Source organism: Manacus candei, unplaced genomic scaffold (genome assembly GCF_025592945.1).
Source record: "Manacus candei isolate 608988 ecotype Guabito, Panama unplaced genomic scaffold, ASM2559294v1 h1tg000033l, whole genome shotgun sequence".
Taxonomy (NCBI): Eukaryota; Metazoa; Chordata; class Aves; order Passeriformes; family Pipridae; genus Manacus; species Manacus candei.
Genome location: NW_026138081.1, coordinates 8,892,377 through 8,915,982, shown reverse-complemented (window position 1 = coordinate 8,915,982; position 23,606 = coordinate 8,892,377). Strand labels below are relative to the sequence as shown.

Below are 23,606 nucleotides of genomic sequence, written 5' to 3'. Positions count from 1 at the left end.
GTTTCCTGTCGCAGCCAATGGGCTGGCGCGGCGGGCAGTTCGAACGGCGAGGGTGGGCGGGCGCAGTGTCGGTTGGGCGCGCGGTGCGGGCCGGGGGTGCCGCAGCCATGCCGCTCGCCTCGCCCCGCACCCTGGAGGCGCTGAAATACGTCGAGCTCCAGCGCCTTGCCAAGGCCGTCGGCCTGAGGGCCAACCTCCGCGTGAGTAGGGCAGCGGGGAGGGAGCGGTGCCAGGGAGCAGAGCGAGGGGTGGGCGGGGGAAGGTCCGGGTAATGAGGTTCCCCCTCCGCCCGGCCGTGAGCCCAGGGCAGCGAATGTCTCGCCCGTCCCCGCGGGCGGTGCTCTCGGTGTGGGGCCGCAGCCGCCGTCCCCTCCTGGCTCTAGTGGCGGTCTGGCCCGCGCGGTGCGTCCCGAGAGAAGCGGCCCGGCCGTGCGCTCCCGTGCGGGGCTCGGGGAGGGGGCGACGCGGGGCTCTGGCCGTCCGGAGTCACCGAGGAGGGGAGGCTGCCCCGCCTCTCCTGCCCCCGGCCGATGGTGGCCCAGCTGCTCCTCTCTCGCCGCTGTCCCCCTGCTTTCTCCGCCCCCCCCTTCGGTGCGCGTAGGTGTGGTCAGTTGGTTGTTTTATTTGCGATTCGGAGTCGGGGGAGCAGTGACAGAAGGGCGCCCTCAGGGAGGGAAGCGTGTGTGGGCGTTTACCAGCCACGGTTAAGGAAGAGAAGTTGAAGCTCTCCCCGATATCCTGCCTGGTGTACGCGCGGGACGGCCTGGCCTCTCCCAGCAGGCGCTGCCAGCAACGGGAGAAGCAAAACCTTGAAGAAAATCCACGGCTTCGGTGGACAAGGGAGTTCGTTGTCCTGACTTGACTGAGAATTTTTCCTGGAGTTTTAGTTTTGGGATATTTTGCTCTTAAACTCCTAGTTCGGGTTTGATTTTATGCTGATCTTTCCGGCTAGGTGTTTAAGAGCCTTTTGTGGCCCGAATTATCAATGACGTGGTTTTGTTGTTGTGTTATTGCTGTTGCTGCTGAATGTATGCAAGGGACAAAAGATGCTTTGCATGTAGTATGGACAAGACAGAACTTTAATATGATTTTAATTCATGTTCAGCTGTGCAGTGTTGGTTAAAACAACCTGTCTCATTCATCCTTGAACAATTAACCTTGTCTGAAAAACAGACAGACCGAAAGAAACCTAGTCAGGGAAATTTGCCTTTGTGTCTTGGTGGAGAATTAGCCACCAGCGTGCTTGTAACAAATGTGGATAGAGCCTTTCCCAAATCTTCCTTCGGGAAGCCCAGCCATGATGATATATCTGCGGCCTTAAGCACTTTCCTTAATTTGCCTTGAATGAAGCCCTAGGCACCTTATTCCATCGGATTCAGGAAATGTTCTGCTTGTTTGTTTGATCAGTTTATAGATCACTGTTTATGTTTATGCAGGTTTTTGTTTGATGACTTAATGGCCTATTAGGCTCATAAGTTGCTTTGATTTCTCTCCAGGCAGACAAACTGTTGGAATCATTGAAGCAACACTTCAAAGAAACAGAACAAGAAAATATGGTAATAGAGGATAAATCAGCTATTGTTTTTAAGATATATAAACTTAAATTTATAACCAGTAGGATGGGGTGTGTGCTGGAGGGTGGTTCTGACCGTGATGTGAACTGTAATAGAAATACCTTTTTCTTCTTAGTGCCCTTACCTCAATGTACTCATATACTGATAGAAATAGGTATGCTAATGTTAGTTTTGAAGTGGCCTCCCATATGACCTAAAGCTGTTTTCCTTTATGGTGCAAAAATTAATAATGCATTTTTCAGCATTGGTACAAAATTAGTCTCTGTAAACACTAACACCTAATTTCCATTGAACAAATCTCAATTCTTGTCTGTTTAGCTCCAGACAATAGTCAGTACCAAATATAAAAATATTTTATTTATTTTGCATGTCTAGATAGTAATTGGAAAACATTTTGCATTTATTACGATTTACTTACACTAACACTGTAATGAAAGTGATAGAGTTGTGCTATTTCCTTTATTCATTTCTTAAGCTATTATTTTCTTAACTTTTTTTTTAAATTTTTTTGTAAGCTGAATTATTCTGTTGAGTGTGGTGATGTTTTTTGTTTTTGATAAAAAACAATTCAGCATCTGCTTTTTCTAAAATGTATCTCCCTTTAAGTGCTTCCTTTAAAAATCTTTAAAGGTCTGAGGGAATGCTGTAATCCTTGTCAGCTTACTAAAAATTATTTTTGGTGAAGAGTGTTCCACAACTGTACAAGTCTGGGAGGGTTGCAGCATTATGCAAGTTAGCTTTCAAATATGAAATATTAGGCTTTTATAATCTTATTAAAATACAATATAATAAAACAATCATAGAATTTATTTTGAGAGTCCTCAAACAATGAGCTTTGATGTTTAGGGAAATCTAGATATTGCCAGTTTGGTGATTACTATGCTGCTAAATGGCATGCTTGCTACTGTTTTTCCTCTGTGTGAAATACTTTTTCCAATAATAAAATTGAAACTGTCCCTGGAGTATCTAATAAACGTTTGTGTCAGATATCTACAACATTATAGTATTTTTCTGCTACAGGATCCTGAAAAGAGTGCATCTGCTTCCATCAAATTGGATGAACTGAGCAATCAGGAAATTGTGCCTGATTCAGTGTGTTTTATTACAAAAAGATATTGCAAAGAAAAGAAAATAACCAGAAAAAAGAGGAACTTCCATGAGGAAACTAATACCAGTGAAGAAAACCCAGTGCTTTCTGATGAGAAAGAGGTGACATGCATTGCTTGGTTTTGTCTCTCCTTCCTCTGAGCGTAATTTAAACACACTTGATTTTTTTTTTTACCACCATTTAGAGATGGTATACATTTATATATGTGTGTGTGTATATATATATAAGAATTTCATATGCAATGTTCTGGTATTGGACTTATGTACTTTCTAGCACTGACTTTTCTCTATCTTAACTATGTGCTATTCCATAATAAACAGACATTACTTGCTAGTCATTGCTTCAAGGAAATAAATTCCTCTAAGAAATATACAATACCAAGCACTTTATTTGAATGTAAGGGTGCTTTTACCTAGTTCATCATAGTATTCTGAATATTAAGATAGTTTTAGAATTTATCTAAAATAAGGCTGTTCTCACTTTTTTAATACAGAAAAAATAATCAGAAGTTGCACCATTGCCTAAACTTCACAATTTTTTTTTTATTGTGAGTGTAGTATGACTGAGGGAGAGGAAGTTTCAAGGTGAGATGGAGGTAGAATTCTTTTTCTCTAGAGTTACAAGGAGTGGGTAAACTAAGAAGTGTCTGAAAGACTTTTACTGACCTAAGGAGAGAAATGAAGAGATGAAGAGTGTTAGAAAATTGTACAGTAACCAAAGCTCCAACAGTGAAAAGTAACGTACCCAGTGAATGTATTTTTACTTGTGAATAATTATTTCTTGTCAATAAAAGCAATTTTATACTAAAATGTTGGGGCTGTGCAGGTAAAAGCTTTCTAATATATCTGTTTGTGAAGTAACAGGGTAAGTATTTCACAGGTTAATTCAGGTTGGAGTTCAGAAAATCTTAGTCTCCCAACCAAAGAGACTCAATTGTAAGGTTAGACCACAGTGCTTAAGGCTTTATCGAATCTCATGTTGAAAACCCCTGACATGGAGGCTATGCAACTCACTGGGCAACCTGTTCCCCTGATTCAGTGTTCTCAGAAAAGCAGCCTTTCTTTGGAACAGAAAGGAACAAACAATTGGAAGAAACTTTTTGAATGAAGTATGTTTAAATTGCAGGTGCATTCTGAAATGAAAGAAAACGAAGTGCCTCAGGATGAGCATGAAAAGGGACAGAAGGTATTCCAAAACAAGAAACAAGTAACCAAAAAGAGGGCTATTGAGAATGCAGGGATGGGTACTGGTCAGAAGAAACAAGCCAAGAAGACTTCTACTAAAATCAGGGGAGATGAATGTAAGTAAAAAATTGAAAAAAGCAACTTTAATAATTTGTACTACTTAAAATAACCAAAAAGTACATTTTATTTTGTTATGAAGATTTTTGTGGCATGTCTGGTGATTAGTACTTTATTTGGGGATACCAGAAGAAAATATGTCTGTTTTTTTCCTACATATTGTTACATAAACCCACAAATTCTGCACTGTAGCAATTCTGCTGGCTTTGACTTCAGAACTCTGGACCTGATGATTTCAGTGAAGGAGTTCTGAAAGGTCTGAGTGCATTTGAGTCTTGCACTTCCGAAAGGATCAGTGCCTTTTGGAATATCCCTGAGGTTGTTACTTGGCTCCTTTAACAGCTGGCAAGGAAAGGAGAGCTTGCTTCCTAAGGCTTCATTTATCTTTTCCTAGAGATGAACAGTTTTATCTTGTTTTTCCCAGGAGTAAAATTAGTAGAAAAGAACATACAGACAGAATCCTTTATAATTGGTTTGAACTACCTAACTGTATCTATATTCCAGTGCATCATTTTTCCATCTGGTGGTTTTTTTAGTCCTTCAAACATGATACCACTGCAAATATTAATTAATTTATCCCTCACTCCATTGTGTATGCAGCTGACAGGAAGAAATGAGTTCGTCTAATCAATCTGATAATTTATTGGTATTGTGGATCTGTCAAGTAAGATATATATACCTTTATTGCTCTGGTTAGGCTATGTGTACAGTCTGTAAGCTGGATTATGGATATTCTTGCTGTTCAGTAGAATTTATAAGGACAATCTTATGGGAGACCACCTATAATTTTGAAACTAGCTTAGTAGGATTTTCAATGAAGGTTATTTTTAAAAACAGAAGCAATAGAGTATTGTGGAGGATGCTTGGGTTGAGGCAGCATTCATCCTGACAGCTGGTACAGTACTCATATCTTCCTGTAAACGTAGTTACAAGTGTCTGTACTACTTTCTATGTTGTGTTTTGGGGTTTTTTTTGTGGTTTTCTTTGCTTGGTTTGGGTTTTTCTCCCAGTAATTTCAGAGCAAGAGTTGTTACAGGCGAATACTATGTCTGCATTTAATGTTAATAAGGTGATTTTTCAACAATTATTTTCAACAACACCCCATTATTTTCTTCTAATGAGGATTTCTTTCAATATATTAGGGTCATCCATGTTTACTTTTAAGGGGAGATGTGAAGGAACAGAAAAACAAATGTTTGCTTTTTATATGCAAATGCTGAACTTGATGTGAAGTCTTTACCTGATTATTTATTTTTTTTTTAAATTAATCACTAAAATGTGAACATGAGCTTAATAATATACTTGAGAGCAGAGAGAAAAAAAAAGAACTCAGACTCTCTGTATGTATATAAGGCAGTGGCAGAAAATCTGGGCAAAAGGTATTTCTTCTTTATTATCAACATTTAAAAACCACAGATGAAGGCCTGTGAATTTAAAAGTTGCTTTTGCTTACCACAAGCACAGTTCTCTTTTTAACTTTCACTGTAAAATACTTTATTGTCATAAGATACTAACCTCACAGGACTGTAAGATTCATGCTGGGCTTGTAGTTTGTCAAGATATGCTATTACTGACAAACCAATTAAAACACTTTGGAGAGACTTAAGACATATTCCAGCTCTTTTTATTTCTCAAAACCTGAACCCACTTTGAGGAGATAAGGTGTGTTTTGGAACAAATTCTTTTAAAACCATTGTGATGACTTTAAAATGTTTTCCAGGAGTTCTAATGATTTTGTTCAATCTTACTGTACCAGGTGATGCTCATCATGCAGGAGGGAAGACCCCTTTATCTGTAGGCCATGCATTTAGGTCTGCAAAAACAGGGATGAAAGCTACTACACCAAGTAAGATAACCTACCATCTTTAGAAACAGATGTGTTTTAATGTGTGTAAAGGGAGACTTGACTTAGTTTTTTATAACTCAGATTTCTATTTTTGCTCAAAGAAGAGAACATCCTCTCTTTAAAAATCAAACAAAAAATTTCCCAAAGGTTACATTTTAAGGTACTTATTCCAACTTGTAAATTCAAAGTAGTAAATGACTGGCATGTATATTATAAAACTGTTATTGAACATTTTGATGACTTTTGGATATAATACTTGCATTAATGATTTTCAAAGAGCAGGAAGACATGCTATTACTCCTGCTTGTTTATTTTTCACTTTATAAAAACTACTGTTCTGCTGTATTACTATGTATTAGCTTGTTTTCATCACTTCTTAAAATGCATTCATTAGTTTAAATTTAGAAGTACTTACTGTTCTCTTTAACTGCAGAATTTGGGGGTTAGATGATCTTTAAAGGTCTCTTCCAACCAAAACCGTTCTGTGATTCTATCATTCTCTGGAGCATGCACCAAGTAACTGGTCACATAGCTGGTGAAATGGGTTCTTTTTCATTCTGTTTGGCCAGGTGTGTATGCAGAGGGATACTTTTTCTTTGAGGCCTTAACAATAGGTGTTGCAAAATTCTCCTATTAAGTATTAAACTTCCTTAGAGCATATTAGATCTGTGAATCTTCTTTCTTAGACTTTAAAAAGTTGCACGAGGCTCACTTCAAGAACTTGGAATCTATTGCTGACTACATGGAGAGAAAAAAAAAAAGGCATGAAAACTGTACCATTTTGCTCAGCACAGTCAAGGTAACTGATAACAGAGGAAGATATCTGTTGTTCCCATATTCATTTATTTCCAGGGCCTCTCTGTAAGACTCTCTCTGTCTTAGTCGCTTTAGAGCAGTAAGTATCTGGTCACGTGAACAAACAGCAGAATGTTATGAGGAATGAAATTTAACTTAGTTCTATATAACTAATTATATATAGTTATTTGTATATAACATTGTTTTGCCAAGAGACAAGAGACAGCATAAGAGACACAGACACGAACTCTAAAGAACAAGTGTATAAATTTACTATAGTTCAAAACAGCAAAGAATTACAAAAGGATAAGCTTGGCAATGCACCTGATCATTACTACCAAGAGTGTCCATAGTGATTAAGAAAGATACATCACCAGTTACCCTTTAATGCAACATCATCCAGATCCACATGTCAGCTGGGGAGCCCCAATTGCAGCAAAGGGTCGGAGAACCACTCCCGGTAAATGGGAAATCCTACGCAGTGCATCTACTCGTAGGTGAGGCTTCCATCTTCACTGTGAAAAGGGCTCGTGAAAAAAGCTTTTATACTGGTAAACAAACATGCTTACATCACTGCTTAGTGTGGAAAAACATCTGAATTTCTTCTCTCCTGGGGTTTTATCCAAAGCCTGGCCAGGGCTCAGAGAAAAATCAAGGGAGTCAATTTGTACTATTTAATGTTGAACAAGGCCAGCCATCTACTTCCACGGCCTTGACGAGTCTCTAAATTCAGAAGCATAGATAGATAGATTCATATTTCATTAATGAATAGATAGAAATCTTCACTAATAAGCAGATACCTATATGTCTTACTAACAAGCATACATGTCTACGCAGATGTAGTCTTATCATACTATGTGTTTTACTAATGATTATACAGAATTTTGGCTAATAAGCAGATACATAACTAAATATAACATTAGGTTGGAAGGTTCATCTAGACATCAGCTCTGGCTCAGGGCCTGTTGTTCAGGCCTCAGCACTTCAAATACATATAACTTTTTATATATTAACAGTGTATAGCTATAGGAATCAACAAATAACTTGTTTGAGTTAAAATAATTATGTCACAACTACTTCTGTGGAAGATCTGGAGCTTTTGTTTACAACTGTTTGAATTGCTGTGGAACTCAAGGGGATAGGCTGTCTTTCAAAGAGCAGGAATTAAATATTCATTTTTTCTTTGTGCCTTAAAGAACTATTGTCCAATGGCTGCATATAACTCTCCTTTGAAATATATGCAATATATATTGTTCTTAGTGTCCCTGACACTCACTTCTTACATTTAACCTTCACATGGGTCAAAGCTGCTAACAGGACCTCTTGCAAGTGCGGCAGACCCTAGAGAAGTGACAGTAATGAATATATAAATATGTCAATGGATATGGAATTGTTCAGGTTGGAAAAGACCTTTAAGATTGTCGACTCCAACCATTATCCTAGCACTGCCAAGTCCATATCAAAACAGTAACACTGAAACTCCTGAGCACTACATTTCTTTATGGCATACATGTATCAATGCATACTTGAGACAGATTACTGTTGGCAGGTGCTGAACATCCCCTAAAAGCATCAGAAAAAGGAACTCCATATAACAGTTCTACAGTATGTGTTTTCGGATCAGGATCAGTTTAAAAACAATAAAACTATTTATCTTTAAAATATGCGTTTAAAGAAATAAAAGGGAAAAAACTGAAGAGGCTATGCTTATGATTCGCTGTGTATTTTCCTCTTGGCTGCTTTTCAGATAAATTTTTAGCAGAGTCTGGTAACTCATTATTTGATTTTTTTCCCTAGAAACGAACCAGTGGCAAAGCACTTTTATTCAGCCCAAATCCTGCAAGAGGTAGATTCTCTACCACCTGCACTCCTGGTAACCTCCGGCGCTCACCACGCAATTCTCTGAACGCTGCAAATCGGAGTATTTTATCCCAGAAATCTTCATTTAATCCTTCTGTTCTTTCAACATCCAAAATGAATGTCAGGTAAAAAGAACAAAACAAAACTAACAGCAAGCCATTTGATACAATACACATGAAATAATCATCACTGACTGTTATTTTACTATATTATTTCTATTCTAAACATGAACTGTGCAAGACTAATTCTGATTACTAACTTTCAGCCTAGCATTATGGCTGGTTTAAGCCTTACTGTGCTGTTACTATCTTCCTTCTTCGTTTTTATGTCTGTTGATAGCAGAATCTCACATCTCGGCTTCCATTTTGCTAAACCAGGCAAGCAAATTATTTTTCTTACCATGTTAGGTTTTCCATTTTGTCAGACAACCTATCAGTGTCTCTTATATCTAAATTAATTTATCTTTGAGATTTCTTAACCAGAACTGTATTCAGTACTCCAGGTGAGTCTTGCAATGGACTCATCATTTGGGGTTTTTAGCTATTTTCACTTCCTTTTGTCCTCTATTTCCCCTCCCTCTCACTGTCACAACAGGGATTGTCTTGTGATTGACTACTATAAACAGATTGTTTCTAGCAGATGGGAACTAAGTTCATACTAGTAAGTCATGAGGAATTGCTAAATGAATGAACTCATACTCAATGCTACTATCTTATCTCGTTTCCTTTTAAAACATCATGTGTATGTCATTATTCCTCCACAGTAATCTAATTCTCTATTAATGTTTGTTTCATGAACTTGTTATCAGAAAAATTATTAATAAGCTAATAAAATTTACTGAAGTCTTAATCAAGAAACCTTTTAAAAGAAGGAATCAAAAGGACAGACTTTATGGTAGTGCATTGACAAATGTCCTTTTGCTTGGTTTTCTTTTTAGTGAGTCCTTGTCTGTACTATTCCTTAGTTGGTTTTTAACTATTATACTAATTCTGACCTTAATCATTTTACTAAACTTTCTACAGTGATTGAAGTTCTGATTAGACATTCTCCCTTGCTAACAACACATGATTGTTCTCAGGTCTTGGTTGTGTTACTGTCCATTTCTCTGATGACCTTCACTATTCAACTTTTGCATGCTAACGTTATAGCTGCTGGGGTTTTTTGTCCCTGAATAAAGTGTATGTGGTGTTGTTATTGTGAAGTCAGATAATGCAACTTCTAATATTGATAACTCATAAAATTATGTGACTGGAATGCAGGCCTTTTGCTGTTCAAAGGTCAAAATCAAGTTTATAAACTTACTAGCTTTGTTTCTACTTTAGAAGTCCTCTTTTTGATTTCAGTAAATAACAACAAATGAAAAAAGTAACCATTCCCCCTCTGGTGTCTTGTTGGATGATCTTTGTCTTCACTGCAGCCCTCGTTGATGCTTAGCAATATGTAATCCATTGATCCAAAGATGCACTGAGGTGGATCTTGCAAGCTGTACTTCATCATAAACTTGCTAGCCCACAAAACATAGCTTTCTTCAACATATACTCACTGTCTTTCCAAATCTTGCAGGCTTTTAGCTTATTCTCAGTACCTTTTTGATAAGGGTGTTACTTCATGCATGCAAGATTTTGAATTTTCTTTTATGTGTTTATATATATGTGTACACATACATATGTATTTACACATACACATTAAAAATGTGTATATACACATATACACACAGCATGTATGTGCATCTTGGTAATGCAAGTAACTTGTGTGTTCTGACTAAAATTTTGAGCTTCATCTTGTAGATCTTTGAGTTGCAGCATTCTGTTAATATTCTTTCTTAATTTAGATTTTAAAACTAACAATAGTGACATGTAATGCTTTACTACAGAATCCAAATATAAAGTAAATCATATCTATTGGTGAAGAAATCTACTATCTTATGGCATCCAAATACATTTGCTCTCCAAAATAACAAGCGAGCGAGTTCTTTGTAATTCCTAATATCCTTTACTGCTATTGATGATGGCTCATAACTTGAAAACTGTTATACCAGGAAGGCATTTTAGTGCAGTTGATATATAAGCTGTGAATATCTTATATATGCAAGAATATCTTATATATGTAAGAAAAGCAGAATGCAGAACTTTCTGTACTCTGGCATGTTGCTTACATTCCTTGTAGGTGACTAAATTCGTCTTCATATTTCTAACTATTTTCAGGTTCTCAGAAGCCACAAAAGATAATGAGCACAAACGCTCTCTTACCAAGACTCCATCTCGAATGTCTCCATACATGCAGGAGATCTGCACACCTGACACTCAAAAGAACTGCAAACCAATAAGTCAGAAAAACAGCAAGGGAAATAATGATCTGGCTGCACCAAAGGGTAAAGTGGATGGTGAATATTTGGCTCTTTCAGATCAAGACTTTTGTCATAGTGAATTATTATATAAATTTTTAATAACACAATGTCATGTAGTCCCAGGTCTTAATTTAATTCTCTATTTTATGACTGATTCTTTAGAAACTGCAGTGTTTTGTTTCATTTGTTTTCCAGTGGCTTGAGTAAAATGGTTGGGTGCCAAGACGTAAACATACGGTACCTGGCTACCTATAGAAAAGAGGATAGAAAATCTTCTAGACCTTTAGGGACTACATAGCAAAAGATTGATATTGCAGATACAGGGAGACCCTGTCTGTGGTGACAGGAGTTCCCAATGCCTTCTCAGAGATCTCATTCTCCTTGTGGAGTTAGCATGCCTTAGGCTTTTAGTTGTGTTTTAGGACAACCAGCCTCAGCAACTCTGATTAACTCCCAAACTAAAACTTAGAAAAACTGTAGGTCTTCTGATTGCTAAGAATCTTTGCACCAGCACAGCTCCACTATCTAGCCATTGATATCCTTAGTATCACTGGCCTATTGGCACAGGCCAAGAACCCAGAGCTTCTTGGTTTGCTCTGTAACAACATTAATGTTTTTAAGGGGAAAACAAAGCTCCATGCTGATCTGATCTGTTCCAAAGGAATGCTTCTTTGTTTAATGTGAAAAGCCACCCAGTTCCACATAGAGACTAGAAAACACAATTTGCTCAGAAGTATTAGCAAGACAGATGAAGCTGTATATGCTCTTGGACAGTATCATACCAAAAGGGCTAGTACTCTGCAACTCTTGCCCTCTCCAAACCTGGAAACTCCCTATTTCAGGCAAGCTGTATTTGTGCAATTCTATTGTTAGAGGTAGCAGACAGTAGCATTTAATGACTCTTTGGTCTTGATAATTGTAAGATGGTCTTCACAGGCACTTCCCAACTTTGTGTGTACAGCATTTCTCTTGTTACTATAATAACGATATTGTGATGCCTTTTGTAGTTATCACTCCCTTCAAGTTTGGAGCTCAATCTGCAGAACCCACAAGCACAAAAAAGACATTTGATCTCAAAGCAAGTCTCTCGAGGCCACTTCGGTATCAGCCACATAAAGGTACTGCGATCCTTTGCAGCTCGTGTTGGTCACACCCCTTAGACTCAGCTGCTGGCAGGGAGTACTCAGGGAGGCATTGATACAAATTGTGATACCAAAGTTTATAGTCTCTTTTCCTGTCCCTTTTCCTTTCTCTCTGGATTCCCACACAGTATGTGGACTGATGTTAGATTTCTACATAATATATGCTTCAAGAGCTTTGCTACTGAAGATTAAGACTTTGACTAAAAGCCCTTCAATACAAGAATAAGCATCCTTGTGTTCCACTGAATGATGTTATGTACAAGAAATAGGACACATTCCTTACATAATTAGACTTTTTTTTTTTTTTGAAGTGCACTATTTGAGAAGCTGAACTCTGTGTGGTGAGTTCTACTTCTAAGTGCAGTCATCTTTTTCTACTTTTAGAAGGACTACTTGTAGGGAATGGGCTGGTGAAACTGATAATGCAGCTTGAAAATGCATTTCATCTTCAAGTCAACCAGCGAAAAACAGACTAGCTAGGATAAAATTCACGTTAAGAAGTTAAACACACAGTTACTAAACTAGTAAAGTAGTTTCTCTTTTTGCCCCTAAATTGTAGGACGACTAAAACCGTGGGGAGAATTCAAAGAAAACACTGTCCTCAATAAGTCTGGTGGTAGCAATATCTCTTCACGTAAGAAAGATTACAAACAGCCGCATCTCCAGACAAGGTTAGTACACCACTAGTCTTTGTATGAGTAGTGTTACCTAAAATAATATGACTCATTCTTCTTGAGATTTAAATATACAGTGCAGGAAACAATCCTTTTGTATCAAAGCTATTTTTGTTTCCAATGACTGTTCAATATCAGGAAGGCCAGCAAGGATGGCTGCTCTGAATTTGTTAGACTTTATTTTCCATGAAAGTTATCAGTTCTAGAGTTTGGAGATTTACCTTCACCTTGGAAGAAGCTGGCAACAGACATGTTGCTACCTTGACTGTTAGACCTTTATGTCTAAGAAGTATTTGCCTGAATGTGTGTTCAGTCCAAAATGGTACTGTTCTCTCTAGCTATGGTAAATGCAGCACACTGATAAAAATAGTATTAAGCCCCAGTCAGTTTCAGATTCCTTTGGTTGCTTGTGTCTCTAGCTTTAATATAACTTGATATGGTCCATCTCTTTTCTTTTTCCCCTTTAGGGAAGAAAGGCGTGAGAAACATGAGCAAGAGAGAAAAAAGAAAAAGGCTCAGGCTCTTGGAAACCGTAGAGGAGTATCTGTGTGTTAGGATGAATACGAAGTATCTAAGAAATCACTGTAAATACTGGTCCTGTCATGTAAATATTTGTGCTGTCTGTATGGTTCAGGTTGCTATCAGCTAGTGGAATCCAGAGAGCAATTCATGAGACCTTGTATCTGAGCATAATATTTCTGTGATCAACTTCTCCAGTGAGATGAGAGTTCTAGACTTTCAGGAGCTTAGACCTCTCTCTTGTTGCTTCATAGTGTTTCAACTAATTTAAATGAACATGTTAAAGAAGAAAACGTAAGTGAAAAAAAGATGCTCAAGAAGCCTCCTTGCAGAACAGACTTCTGCACCAGCATGCATTTGTTGCCTGCTAGAATGCAGGCTTTGGATAGCAAGCATCAAAATGTTCCACTTGTAAATTACAGGAATTGGAGATACCTATTCTCCATATCAATCCTTAAATTCTCTAAAAGTTACAGCAATTATTCAGCATTTCTAATTGCATGGTTATGGCATAGTAGAGAATTTCAAAGAGAAGAAAAATATGCAAGCTCTCTGGAAAACTAAAAGCTTGCAGCATAATGTAATTATAAGCTATCTTATTTTTAAAAAAGTCGCAACTGAGAATTTACAAATTACCAACTGAATGCTTTGAACAGTTAAGGTTGTTTTGTTCCTTTCTATAGTAAATAGCAATGCTAACAAAATTCTTTTGCTTTTCATCCCTGTGATGCTTAAAAGAAATCGTAGTAGTGTTGAAGCACATTCAATACCTTAGATATAAAAGCAGTTGTTGTTTTTACTTTTAAAGAGTAATTTACCAGTTGTAATCTCAGATATTGACCAAATAAATGTTTCACTGAATTTAATGTCCTATCAAATATATGTTGCAATGTCAAGAACAAGCAATTTTTTTAATGAAGTTAATGGGGAAGAAAATAATATTTTGTATATATCGTGTTTTCAATGGTTTTATCATCTAGTGTACTATCTATACCTGCTTCCTTAGTGTAGCAGTAGTTTTGTTCACACTTGTATTTACTACTCCATGTCTTTTATTGTGTCATGTTTTCCTTACCAACCAGCCTGCCTACCACTTCATGAAAGCATGTTTGGTCTGGTATCTTTAGAAATAATAACCCTCGCTCCTCTTTTGCACTTAAGCTGTTGAATTCTGTGCAAAAGGAAAATGATAGTACAAGATATTGTTTCAGCTTGCTTTATTGTGGTCACTCCCATATAAAACACAGGTACATTTAATATTTGTAAAGTATATTTCAAAAAGGTCCTGGTGGAGAAGGTCAGTGCTTGGTTAGACTAAATTTGTGACAGCTGAAACAAGACCATTCAGCACTTACTTTGTAAAGTGTTTCTTGAATTACTGAAAATTAGACTTCTCGGAAAAAGGGAGGTATTGAGCTTCTGTGCCAGCAGCTGAGGCTGTGACTTCTTGCACCACAGGTGAGCTAGGCTAATTGCACATATCAGAAGTGTGAGCTGCTCTGCCCTGTAATGGTGCTACTCAAGCCAAGCTGTGACTCCTCAGGGAGCAGACAGTGCTGGGGATCTCCTCCCAACCTTCCCTTAGAGCATTACTTCTCTCCAACAACCTTAGCTCTGTAACGCTGGCTGTAGGATTATCCTCATGAGCTCTAAAGGAAAACCCAAGCCTGCTGCATAGCTACTGTTTCAATCTTGGCAGCAGCAGATTTTTCTTTTTTTAGCTACCCAGAGGAGTCAAAGCTAAAGGTTGCAATACTTCAGTCTTTTCCACTTCTTGGTGCTGCTGTTTGTAAATTTCAGCAGCTGAGTCACACTTAAGCACCAGTCCTCAGGGGATAAATTCTCATCAGACTTTTTTTTGGTTTAAAACTAGCAGGTTCAAGTGTTTTACAACTGTCAACAAACCATGTAATGTATAAAATGAAAGTGGTGTACAAAAAAATAACTGCAACAAACTCATGAAATACTTTTTATTTTAGTAAGGGTCAGGACGGAAGCTAGAACTTACCCAGGGAAGAGTTACTACTTCGTAAGAACACATCACAACTCCCCTCAGGCTATGTGCAGTAAATGTCTGTGCAGTCTTTCCAGGATTCTGTATTTGGAAGCTTCAAGATGCCAGTGGTGTCACACTTCAGGCACTTATCTCTTTAAAGTTTACAGAGGATCTTCAAGTTGTTATAAGCCACATGTTAAGAAGTATTTTATAAAAATGAACCAAATATCTGAAGAACGTCCCAAAGGAGACCAGCCCACCTTAGACTGGAGTATTCTTGTCATACATTTCATAGGCAAATTCTTCTGTATGAGCTCTGTCATTTAACAAGCCAATAAAATCTATCTCCAGCTGGAATGGACCATCTACTTTATCTCCGATTGTGAATCCAAGGGTACTAATCTAATTAAAAGATACATAGAACAGTATTTATAATGTTACAGTCAAACTCAATTGTACCTCTCACTTTATACTTTACAAACAAGTCCTGGCCATTTATTTTAAACTGGTATTTGTTCAAAATGCAACAGCCTTTCTTAAGGCTTGAACACTTCCCCAATTTTAATACAGACTCCTGTAGGAAATGGATTCACATTTGTCTTTCTACTGCTGTGTATGGCCAGTTTCATCATGATTGGGTTTATAAACACATTTTCTTATAAAGTCAGGTACAATTCTTTTGTGAGTTGGAAAGATAAAGATCTAATTAAGGACAGAAAGGATCGTACTAAACCAGATGTTTTAAAAAGCATGAAACTTAAATACTGAGTTTAATAGTAACACAAGGTTCTTACCCACTGTTTCCCAATTAGAATAATGTTCTTAAAAATAAGAACATTGTTTATTCCTTTCCCTAATGTTCTCTACCAATATTCCCATTTAAAAAAATAGAATTATTCTAACTGCAGTAACTTCCATAAAAATCTGTGTGGCTCAGGCATGATTTCTATTAGCCTGTGGCTTGCCCAAAAGCTCCCTCAGGTCTTTCAGTTATGAGAAACACTCAGGTCCCTCAGTGTTTCAGTTATGAAACACTTTTCAGAGACTCCAGTGTTAACAGTTCTATGGTAAATTGAGTCACCAGTGCAGGCCACCTCCTGAACTCGAGCTGCCCTGAAGCCCTGCTAGAAGTGCAGGTCTGAGCAGTGCCATGATTTTAAGAACTGCTGTACGTTCAGGAAAATAATGTTGTGTCAGATGAATAATTGTCCAAGTCTAAACATATACTGCAAATGTATGTCAAATAAACAATAGAACAAAACTAAATAAATGCATTGATATTCCTCTTGGACTATTCTAATGCTTTAAATTCTACCCTCCTAGCCAACTCTACAAACAGCCTCTTGGCTTCTGAAGCCTGGAGAGTTTTTAAAGCTCCATCTTTCCAATTCACATTGCAGATGACTACTGGAGGCACCTAAACTCTTTGATCTGAAGAATCTATTCCTTTGCAAGCCCTAGATACCTTGGCTGTTCCCTGCTTTCTTATTCCTATTTAACAATTATTTCCTGCCTTCCCTGGTTCCTAGGAAAACATATAGTAATACCCTGAGGGCAATTCACTTAAGAGTTGGACTCCATGATCCTTATGAATCCCTTCCAACTCCAAATATTCTGTGGGATTCTGTGTGTGACCAAGACATCACGATTTCATAAATTGCCGTCACCTTGCTTCCTTGCTTTCTGGGTTTCTTTAAAATATGTGTGTAAAATTACACTGCAAGTGCATAATTTTTACTGTGAAATACTATGCATAAGAACCATGAACAAAAATAAAGTGTAGGATGCTTAGATCAAGTATTGTTTAGTCCCTTTAACTCCTAGTAAATATTTTTAAACACCCCATATACAACCCTATGTTTTCATTTACCACTTTGAATGACTGTATATTTCAAATACTGACAAATTCTTCAGTGGCCATATTTAAACATAGGCCTTTTATAACAACTTTCTTCCATAATGCATATTTTTATCTTGTAGCTGATCTACCGTCTCAGATCATTCATACTTGCTTTCTACAGCCTCAACTTCTGTTTTAAAGCAGATTGTTTTCATGCTGTCTATCACTGAATTACCCCCAAATTTTTTTGGTTTTTTTCATTAAGGCAATTAGGAACTGAATGCACTATTTCAGGTGACTAACACTGATTCAAGTAATGGCCCTTTTATTTTCTTCCCATATATATTTCTAACATTGTTTGTTTCCCTTTTGGTGGTCACTGGGTATTAAGCTGCCCTCAATTACATACAGGAGGGTCACTGAATTTTAAAAGAAAAAAAAGATTCAGAAACAATTTTTTCATCATGTTTCCTCTGAATCAGTCTACCCATTTTGAGAAATAAATAAAAATACTCAACGCATTTACTTAGACTAGAAAGCCTGAAAAAAACCCCAAAATAGCCTATAAACACATCAGTTTACGGTTCATGTCAAGGTCACTGATAAAGTACATCCTCAGATAAATGATACCACAATATGTTATCCTTGACAGTCTTCTGTATCATAAAGAAAATTTATGATACTTCTACTATTTTTGGCAGTACCGTGCCAACCAGTATTTGAGATTGCTTAGTCACTTTGATCACTAAACACACACACACACACACAAAAAAATTGTTGAAAAGCTAAGTGCATTGTGAGTTGTTTCTTGGTTATATAAATCTTCTTAAAATATTTTTTGAGCACCTATGAAGTAAACTGACACTGCTATCACAAAGTAGGATAATTTAAGTGCAAAGGCAAGCACACAAGAAAATACCTTATAAGAAGAAGAGGCCCTTCAATTTTAAATTCAGAAATATTGAAGGATTTTTACATTATCTATATCATGTCAATATGATCTTAAAGGAAGTTCTGAGTTTCTTACAGAGCAGTTGTGTGTTCCTCATACTGCCTTTTCAAATGAAATTTCAGACAGAGAAAACTTATAGAAAACTTGCCTTGTCTAGCCAGATAGGATGCTGGCTATCCTGGATTCTTCCCCGACTGGAGAGAAAGAATTTGGAGAACGGAATCTGACAGACACACAACAAAACAAGACTTTAGTGTCACCAGTATATAAAACAGAAACTCAAGGAAATAAAAAAGCCTTAGTTAAAAAAAAAAAAAACAAAACACTGCTGCAGCTGGTATCAGCATTAGTTGGGTGGATAAAACTGGCACAAAGAAACGTGCCAACATTAACTCTCAAACGGCCAGTCGCAGCCAGCGCCGGGCCATCCTGTTCTGCAGTGGCTGTAGCCATCGAGCAGGGTGTTACCCTGTCAGGACACAATGAGGGGCTACAGCACAGAAGGTGGCTGTTTACATCTCCTTGGAGATGTAAAGGAGAATATCTCCTTCCAATAACATGTCAACATAAACCAGAAATTATCGAAAAGTCTGGCATGTGTGCACATTGGCAGCTCCTGTGTACCCAGGCTGTGGATTTCATAGTGCAAACTTCATACTGAGACATCAGTACTCCAGCAAAGCAATTCAGAATAATGTAGAAATTACTTTGAATGCAGTGGGAGCAAGAAAGGAGGGCTGGCTGGTGAGGGTGAGAGGAAAACAACCAAGCCAGCAATGACACACTGACTTTCATCCTCCTGACTCCTCATCCGTGAAACAGTGGGCTGTTCCCGTATGTTTGGACAATGGTATTATAAAGCACTCAAAGCCAATTCGTAAGGATGTGCAAACCTCCTTATCATTGTCATCAGCCAATTATGAAAGGTCCCCAAGTTGCATCAGAAAAGAGCTGCAACTCACACTTTTTAAAAATATTATTTTGTGTCACAGATTCAAGGGTCACAGGTTCAAGGGTCACAAATGACAAACCACACCTCTGAGTATCTGATTGACTCCAGCAAGGCTGCGGATTAGGCAAATCCTGTCACAGGGAACAAATCCTACACCAGCCTATGCCCATTTGTATTATTGATAAAAGGGTTATCACAGAGAATATTCATGGCAACACCTGCTAAGCTTCAACTGCTATATCTATCCTAATACTTCAGTAATAGCCAACAGCAGGCATTTAAGCGAACATATAGTGGATGAAATCTTTAATACAATTGACACAGCAGGCCCTCCCACAATCCAATTTTGGGAACTTCCAAGCCAAAAGCACGTATCTGTTGTATAACAAATACACTGAATGGACAGCAATAGAAATAAACTGTGACTGTGGAAAGAATTCCCCTTCCACAGTATTTCGGCCAGGACCCCAAGACAGTCTCATTAGTTTGAAAGACTCATCAGTTTACCTTTATTTCCTCCCAGTATGGGCCTCCTCGGGTGAACATGAAGTAGTTGTAGAGGTCATCCTTCTGATGAGAGAAGTAAGGGTCTGTATAAATGTTCACCATCCAAGGTCTGCCATCACCACGGACACGTAAATACAAACTGTTGAAGTTTGACCAGTCATAATACTTCTTCCTTCTAAAAGATCCCTACAAATTATTAATAAATAGAATTATTTCTCCTTAGAAAGGGAAACGTTTATTATGAAGAATAGAGCACTGTTGCTTTGACCACTGCCCTCATTATTATGAAAATTTTAGATTATTCTTTCATCACACTGGATGCTGAGCTCACTTGATTTCCTTCAGCACTGTATTAGAGAGCCCACAAATTGCAATATTACCACCCTGAGGACTAATGCTTTCAATTATAAGCCACAATCTTTTAAGTATCGGAAATCAGACCTTCCTAGGACTGAATTCCCCACCAGGCAAGTATACAAATGCTATAGTGATGGATCAGTAGTTACATAGTTCATTAAGTTTAATGTAGTTCATTAAGTTTAATATTCTGTGGTCAGTTCTAGATTATTCAGAGATGATGACAGGAAATTGAAGAAGTGGGATAATTTATCCCCTGTAATAACCTCCCAATTGAAGACTAACATAAGCACTGGGAGCATTTAATGTTTTCCAACACTTTTTTTTCATTAATTGTGCAAAATGATACCAACTGCCAGCATGTCTAATTCTCAACTGCATTTTTTCCAGAGATCTGCATCTTTGTTGCCATTTGCATACAGGCAGATCCAAGAGAGTTACACTGAGGTCACTTAGAGCAAAGGTCAGGGTTATTCTTGACCAGAATTGCTTAAATGAAGTCAAAAGTAGCACCAAAAATTCAGATGTTTCCCCTTTATTTTACAGCACTACTATGGGTTATATATTGACTATCCTTCTACTAACTCATCTTGTAGGTAACAGTATGACTAGATCATCAATATATTAATACAAGGTCTGTAGCTATTTGATTTTATGGTTTTGACAGTTTTTAGCCTTTCTACTTAAATAAAGAAGAGTCTTTGTATTTATATTTTCACCCTCCAATTTCAAACTGCCTTATAAAGATGGACTGATACACTTCACTACTTCAGAATTAGGAGGTCACATTTGCACAAATCAGTAGCAGTCATGAGAATTTAATTCAGACAAGATTCCACTTGTTGTTCCACTCATCTGACCCACTGTCACCATTTTAATTGGTTTTCTTCTGTTTTAAAGGTACTTAGAAATAAGGAATGAAACAAGCAGTGTCAATAACAAGCACATCCATTTCTGGTTCTATTTTGCTCAATTCTGAGCTATCAAAGATCTGTATCTCCCTTTTTCTGATGTACAGTAGGAGGCAGACCTTTAAAAGTTCCGTTCAAAGCATTCTTTTCTGTTCCTGTGAGAAAAAAAGATGAGTTTGCTCACCCTAACCAAGTTTGACGAAGAGACCAAGTCAAAGTGCAGAAATTTTTTGCTTATGACACATTCAATTAACTTCAAATTTAAAGAGACATCTAATTTAATCATACCAATTCTGGATATAAAGATTCATTTAGGCTCAGTGATCTTGGAGGTCCTTTCCAACCTTAATGATTCTACAATTATAGATTCTCTATTTGCAAGGATGCTGCAAACAGGTCCTTCTATGGCATATAAGTAAATGATCAAACACATATTATTCCTTTTCTAAGAAAGGAAAACGAAATCCAAGAAAAATTTTACATTCCTTCCAGGTCAAAGAATACAGCAGCAATGACATCCCTGAAAGAATATCTAATACTCCTGAAAGTGAGCAGTTTCAACTGCAGTAAACAGCAGGCTACTTGCTATCACAGGGATTACACAAACATGCCCTCAGATTCGGTAACAAAGCTGTGCAAACATGGAGCTGTACTTACCAGTCGTGGTTTAGCTCTCATACTACAATATCCACTGTATTTTGTCTCCCCATCACGAGGTGCTTCCGTATTGAGGGTTCCGTACAGCAGAGCACCCTGGTTATTCCTACCCAATTTGAGGTAAACTTCACTTTTCCCTCCAATCTCTACATCAGAGGAAATAACCCATTTATTTAAATCTTCTTGGCTCCGAAACTGCCACAACACCCTCGTCTGTTCCAACATGTACTGACTTAATGGACGGCCTTCAGGTCCTATTAAGTGATTTTGGGTTTCCTCCTTCAGTAAGCTTAGCTGAGTCTTTAAGACATCAAAACCCTTCTTAAAGTTGAAATCAGCATTCTGCCACAATGTTTTTTTCTCAGGCTCTGCCCCTGGCCTCCTGTAGCTGCTGTACAATTTTGAATGGCTCAGGAGAGGTCCAAGCAACTGGAGCAAAGTTTCGTGCCTGCAGCATCCACCACGTAAGGAAGCACTGTTCAGCAACATCATAGTCATATTGGTAAACCCGAAGAATTCACTTCCAGTAAGGCAATTATTGGGTTGCAAATGAATTTAAGAACAAAGAACAAAATCCAGAGCTGTCTTACTGTAGTTACTGTAGCTGAGCTTCGCCTTTAATACAAAAAAAGAAAAGGTTAAAAAAAATTGCATATAGGATGCTTTGTGAAATGGTTTAATTTTTAAATTTGGCGTTAACTAGAAATCTAAGTCATTGGAAAAAGGAATGAAAAAAACCATCAATAATTACACTTCCTCAGAGTTCTAGTTTATTTCCTGACTTCCACCCTCCTCCCACAATGCCTAGGCAAATAAGAAAACCCAGGTAAAACACTTCAAATAAAACTGAAAATAAAAAAAAAATAATTCCTGTTCTTCTCTTCCACTGTAAATAAGTTCAGGTGTCGTGAGCAACATCAGCAAAAGCAATCCAAGAAGGTTTCTAAAAGCTGATAGACAAAGTATTATCCCCTGCAAGAAACCCACAAATTCACAACAGGCAGACCCTGCTGCCACCAGAATGACAGTCTCATTTAACAGTCAGATGACAAGACTTCTCAGATAAGAAGTCCTGCAGCAGCCATCCTACATGCCTCATCCAGCTCCTTGCCCCCATCAATGTACAGAGACGATTGCCAAGACTGAAAAAATGAGCATGAAAGACTGCAAATCAATAAGGCGGCTTTTTAAATAAAGCTTTGGAAAAATTCTGAAAATCTTCTCTTTTGTTCTCCCTGTATCACTGTTGGTAGGAACAGCTATGCAACATTGCTATTCTCTAATTCATAAAGAAGAGCCTCAACATTCAATGCTCTGTACAGAGGCTGTTACCTCTGACTCATAAAGTTAGACAGGTTTTTGGTTTTTCTTTTATTTTTTTAATGCCACAGAATAAATCCAAAAATTACGTCAAATGTGTTCAATTTCTCTGAGCTTTTAAGAATGGAGAACCCCACATATACTGGCATTCCGCATATATATTTGCTACATGCCTCCCTTTACCCACGGTAAAATCCACTATTGCTGTTCTCACACTCCACTTATGTTGTGCACTGTGGGCTAAAGCTGCAGTGAAGGAATTCACATTTCGCTCCATCACGCATTCGGGAAGACTGGAGAAAAGTTCCCGAACAGGAAACCCTGGCTGCTCTCCTTGTTTCCCCCGAGTATCAAGGAGGCGAATTTTAATACATTTTACCTTTTGCCTTTACTTTTGCTGAAGACTTGCCCACCTATGACAAGTCTTCAGCAGCTCGCCGGTGAAGCGCCACCACGACCCACCGCCCGGCAGTGCGACGCCTCGGCTTCAGCCGCGGCCCGAGCACCGGGAGTGATCCCGCCCACTCTCCCGACCGCGGCGGGCAGGGGCGAGGCCGGCACAGGGACACCAGTGGCCGCGGCCTGTCCCCGCAGAGCGGCCGCCTCGGCCCCTCCCGCTTCATGACCGACAGACCCCGCACCGCCGCCGCCTCACCTTTCCGCCACCCCGGCGGGTCCGCTGCTCCCGGGCCCGCGGCGGAACGCGCACCGCGCCGCTTCTGTTCCGCCGCCAGTGGCGGCCGCAGCCGCTGATGTTCCGCCTGCTCCGGCGGCCGCGGTGCGATCCTTGGCGCGATCCTTGGCGCGATCCTTGGCGCGATGTCCTCCCGCGGTGCCTTCCCTCCGCGGGTCTCCGGGCGCCACAGGAGCGGCCGCGGACCGAGGCACGGGCACAGCTCGCAGCTCCGCGCGGGGAGAGCGGCGGCAGCCCCGCCCTGGCCCCGCCCC

At 38.7% G+C, this 23,606-nt stretch overlaps 2 protein-coding genes across 3 annotated transcripts; one reads left to right on the top strand and one right to left on the bottom strand.

Moving 5' to 3' along the window:
• Positions 1-53: 53 nt before the first annotated feature.
• On the top strand, positions 54-15,365 carry NUSAP1 (nucleolar and spindle associated protein 1). Of its 2 annotated transcripts, none has more exons than XM_051791875.1 (11): positions 54-200; positions 1,497-1,556; positions 2,595-2,783; positions 3,808-3,982; positions 5,740-5,829; positions 6,516-6,628; positions 8,422-8,609; positions 10,689-10,855; positions 11,839-11,949; positions 12,533-12,644; positions 13,115-15,365. In XM_051791875.1, exons 1-11 carry the CDS (start codon positions 108-110, stop codon positions 13,200-13,202), a joined length of 1,386 nt encoding a protein of 461 aa, XP_051647835.1. In that variant the 5' UTR covers positions 54-107; the 3' UTR covers positions 13,203-15,365. The 2 variants fall into 2 exon arrangements, with proteins under 2 accessions (XP_051647835.1, XP_051647834.1); XM_051791874.1 differs by having other exon boundaries at positions 10,689-10,867.
• NDUFAF1 (NADH:ubiquinone oxidoreductase complex assembly factor 1) lies at positions 15,123-23,570 on the bottom strand. The gene is made up of 5 exons (XM_051791885.1): positions 23,314-23,570; positions 21,339-21,953; positions 19,414-19,599; positions 18,103-18,177; positions 15,123-15,564 (listed from the first exon to the last, which is right to left on the bottom strand). Exons 2-5 carry the CDS (start codon positions 21,834-21,836, stop codon positions 15,424-15,426), a joined length of 900 nt encoding a protein of 299 aa, XP_051647845.1. The 5' UTR covers positions 21,837-21,953; positions 23,314-23,570; the 3' UTR covers positions 15,123-15,423.
• Positions 23,571-23,606: the final 36 nt, after the last annotated feature.

What these genes read in the sequence shown, in the direction of transcription:
- NUSAP1 (XM_051791874.1), top strand. Translation starts at nt 108, where the DNA reads ATGCCGCTCGCCTCGCCCCGCACCCTGGAGGCGCTGAAATACGTCGAG. An exon ending in TGCTTTCTGATGAGAAAGAG is followed by an intron (nt 2,784 to 3,807) that starts GTGACATGCATT and finishes TTTAAATTGCAG; the next exon opens with GTGCATTCTGAAATGAAAGA. An exon ending in TAAAATCAGGGGAGATGAAT is followed by an intron (nt 3,983 to 5,739) that starts GTAAGTAAAAAA and finishes TTACTGTACCAG; the next exon opens with GTGATGCTCATCATGCAGGA.
- NDUFAF1 (XM_051791885.1), bottom strand. Translation starts at nt 21,836, where the DNA reads ATGACTATGATGTTGCTGAACAGTGCTTCCTTACGTGGTGGATGCTGC. An exon ending in TGAGAGCTAAACCACGACTG is followed by an intron (nt 19,600 to 21,338) that starts GTAAGTACAGCT and finishes AATAATTTGTAG; the next exon opens with GGATCTTTTAGAAGGAAGAA. An exon ending in ATCCTATCTGGCTAGACAAG is followed by an intron (nt 15,565 to 18,102) that starts GCAAGTTTTCTA and finishes TCTTTTAATTAG; the next exon opens with ATTAGTACCCTTGGATTCAC.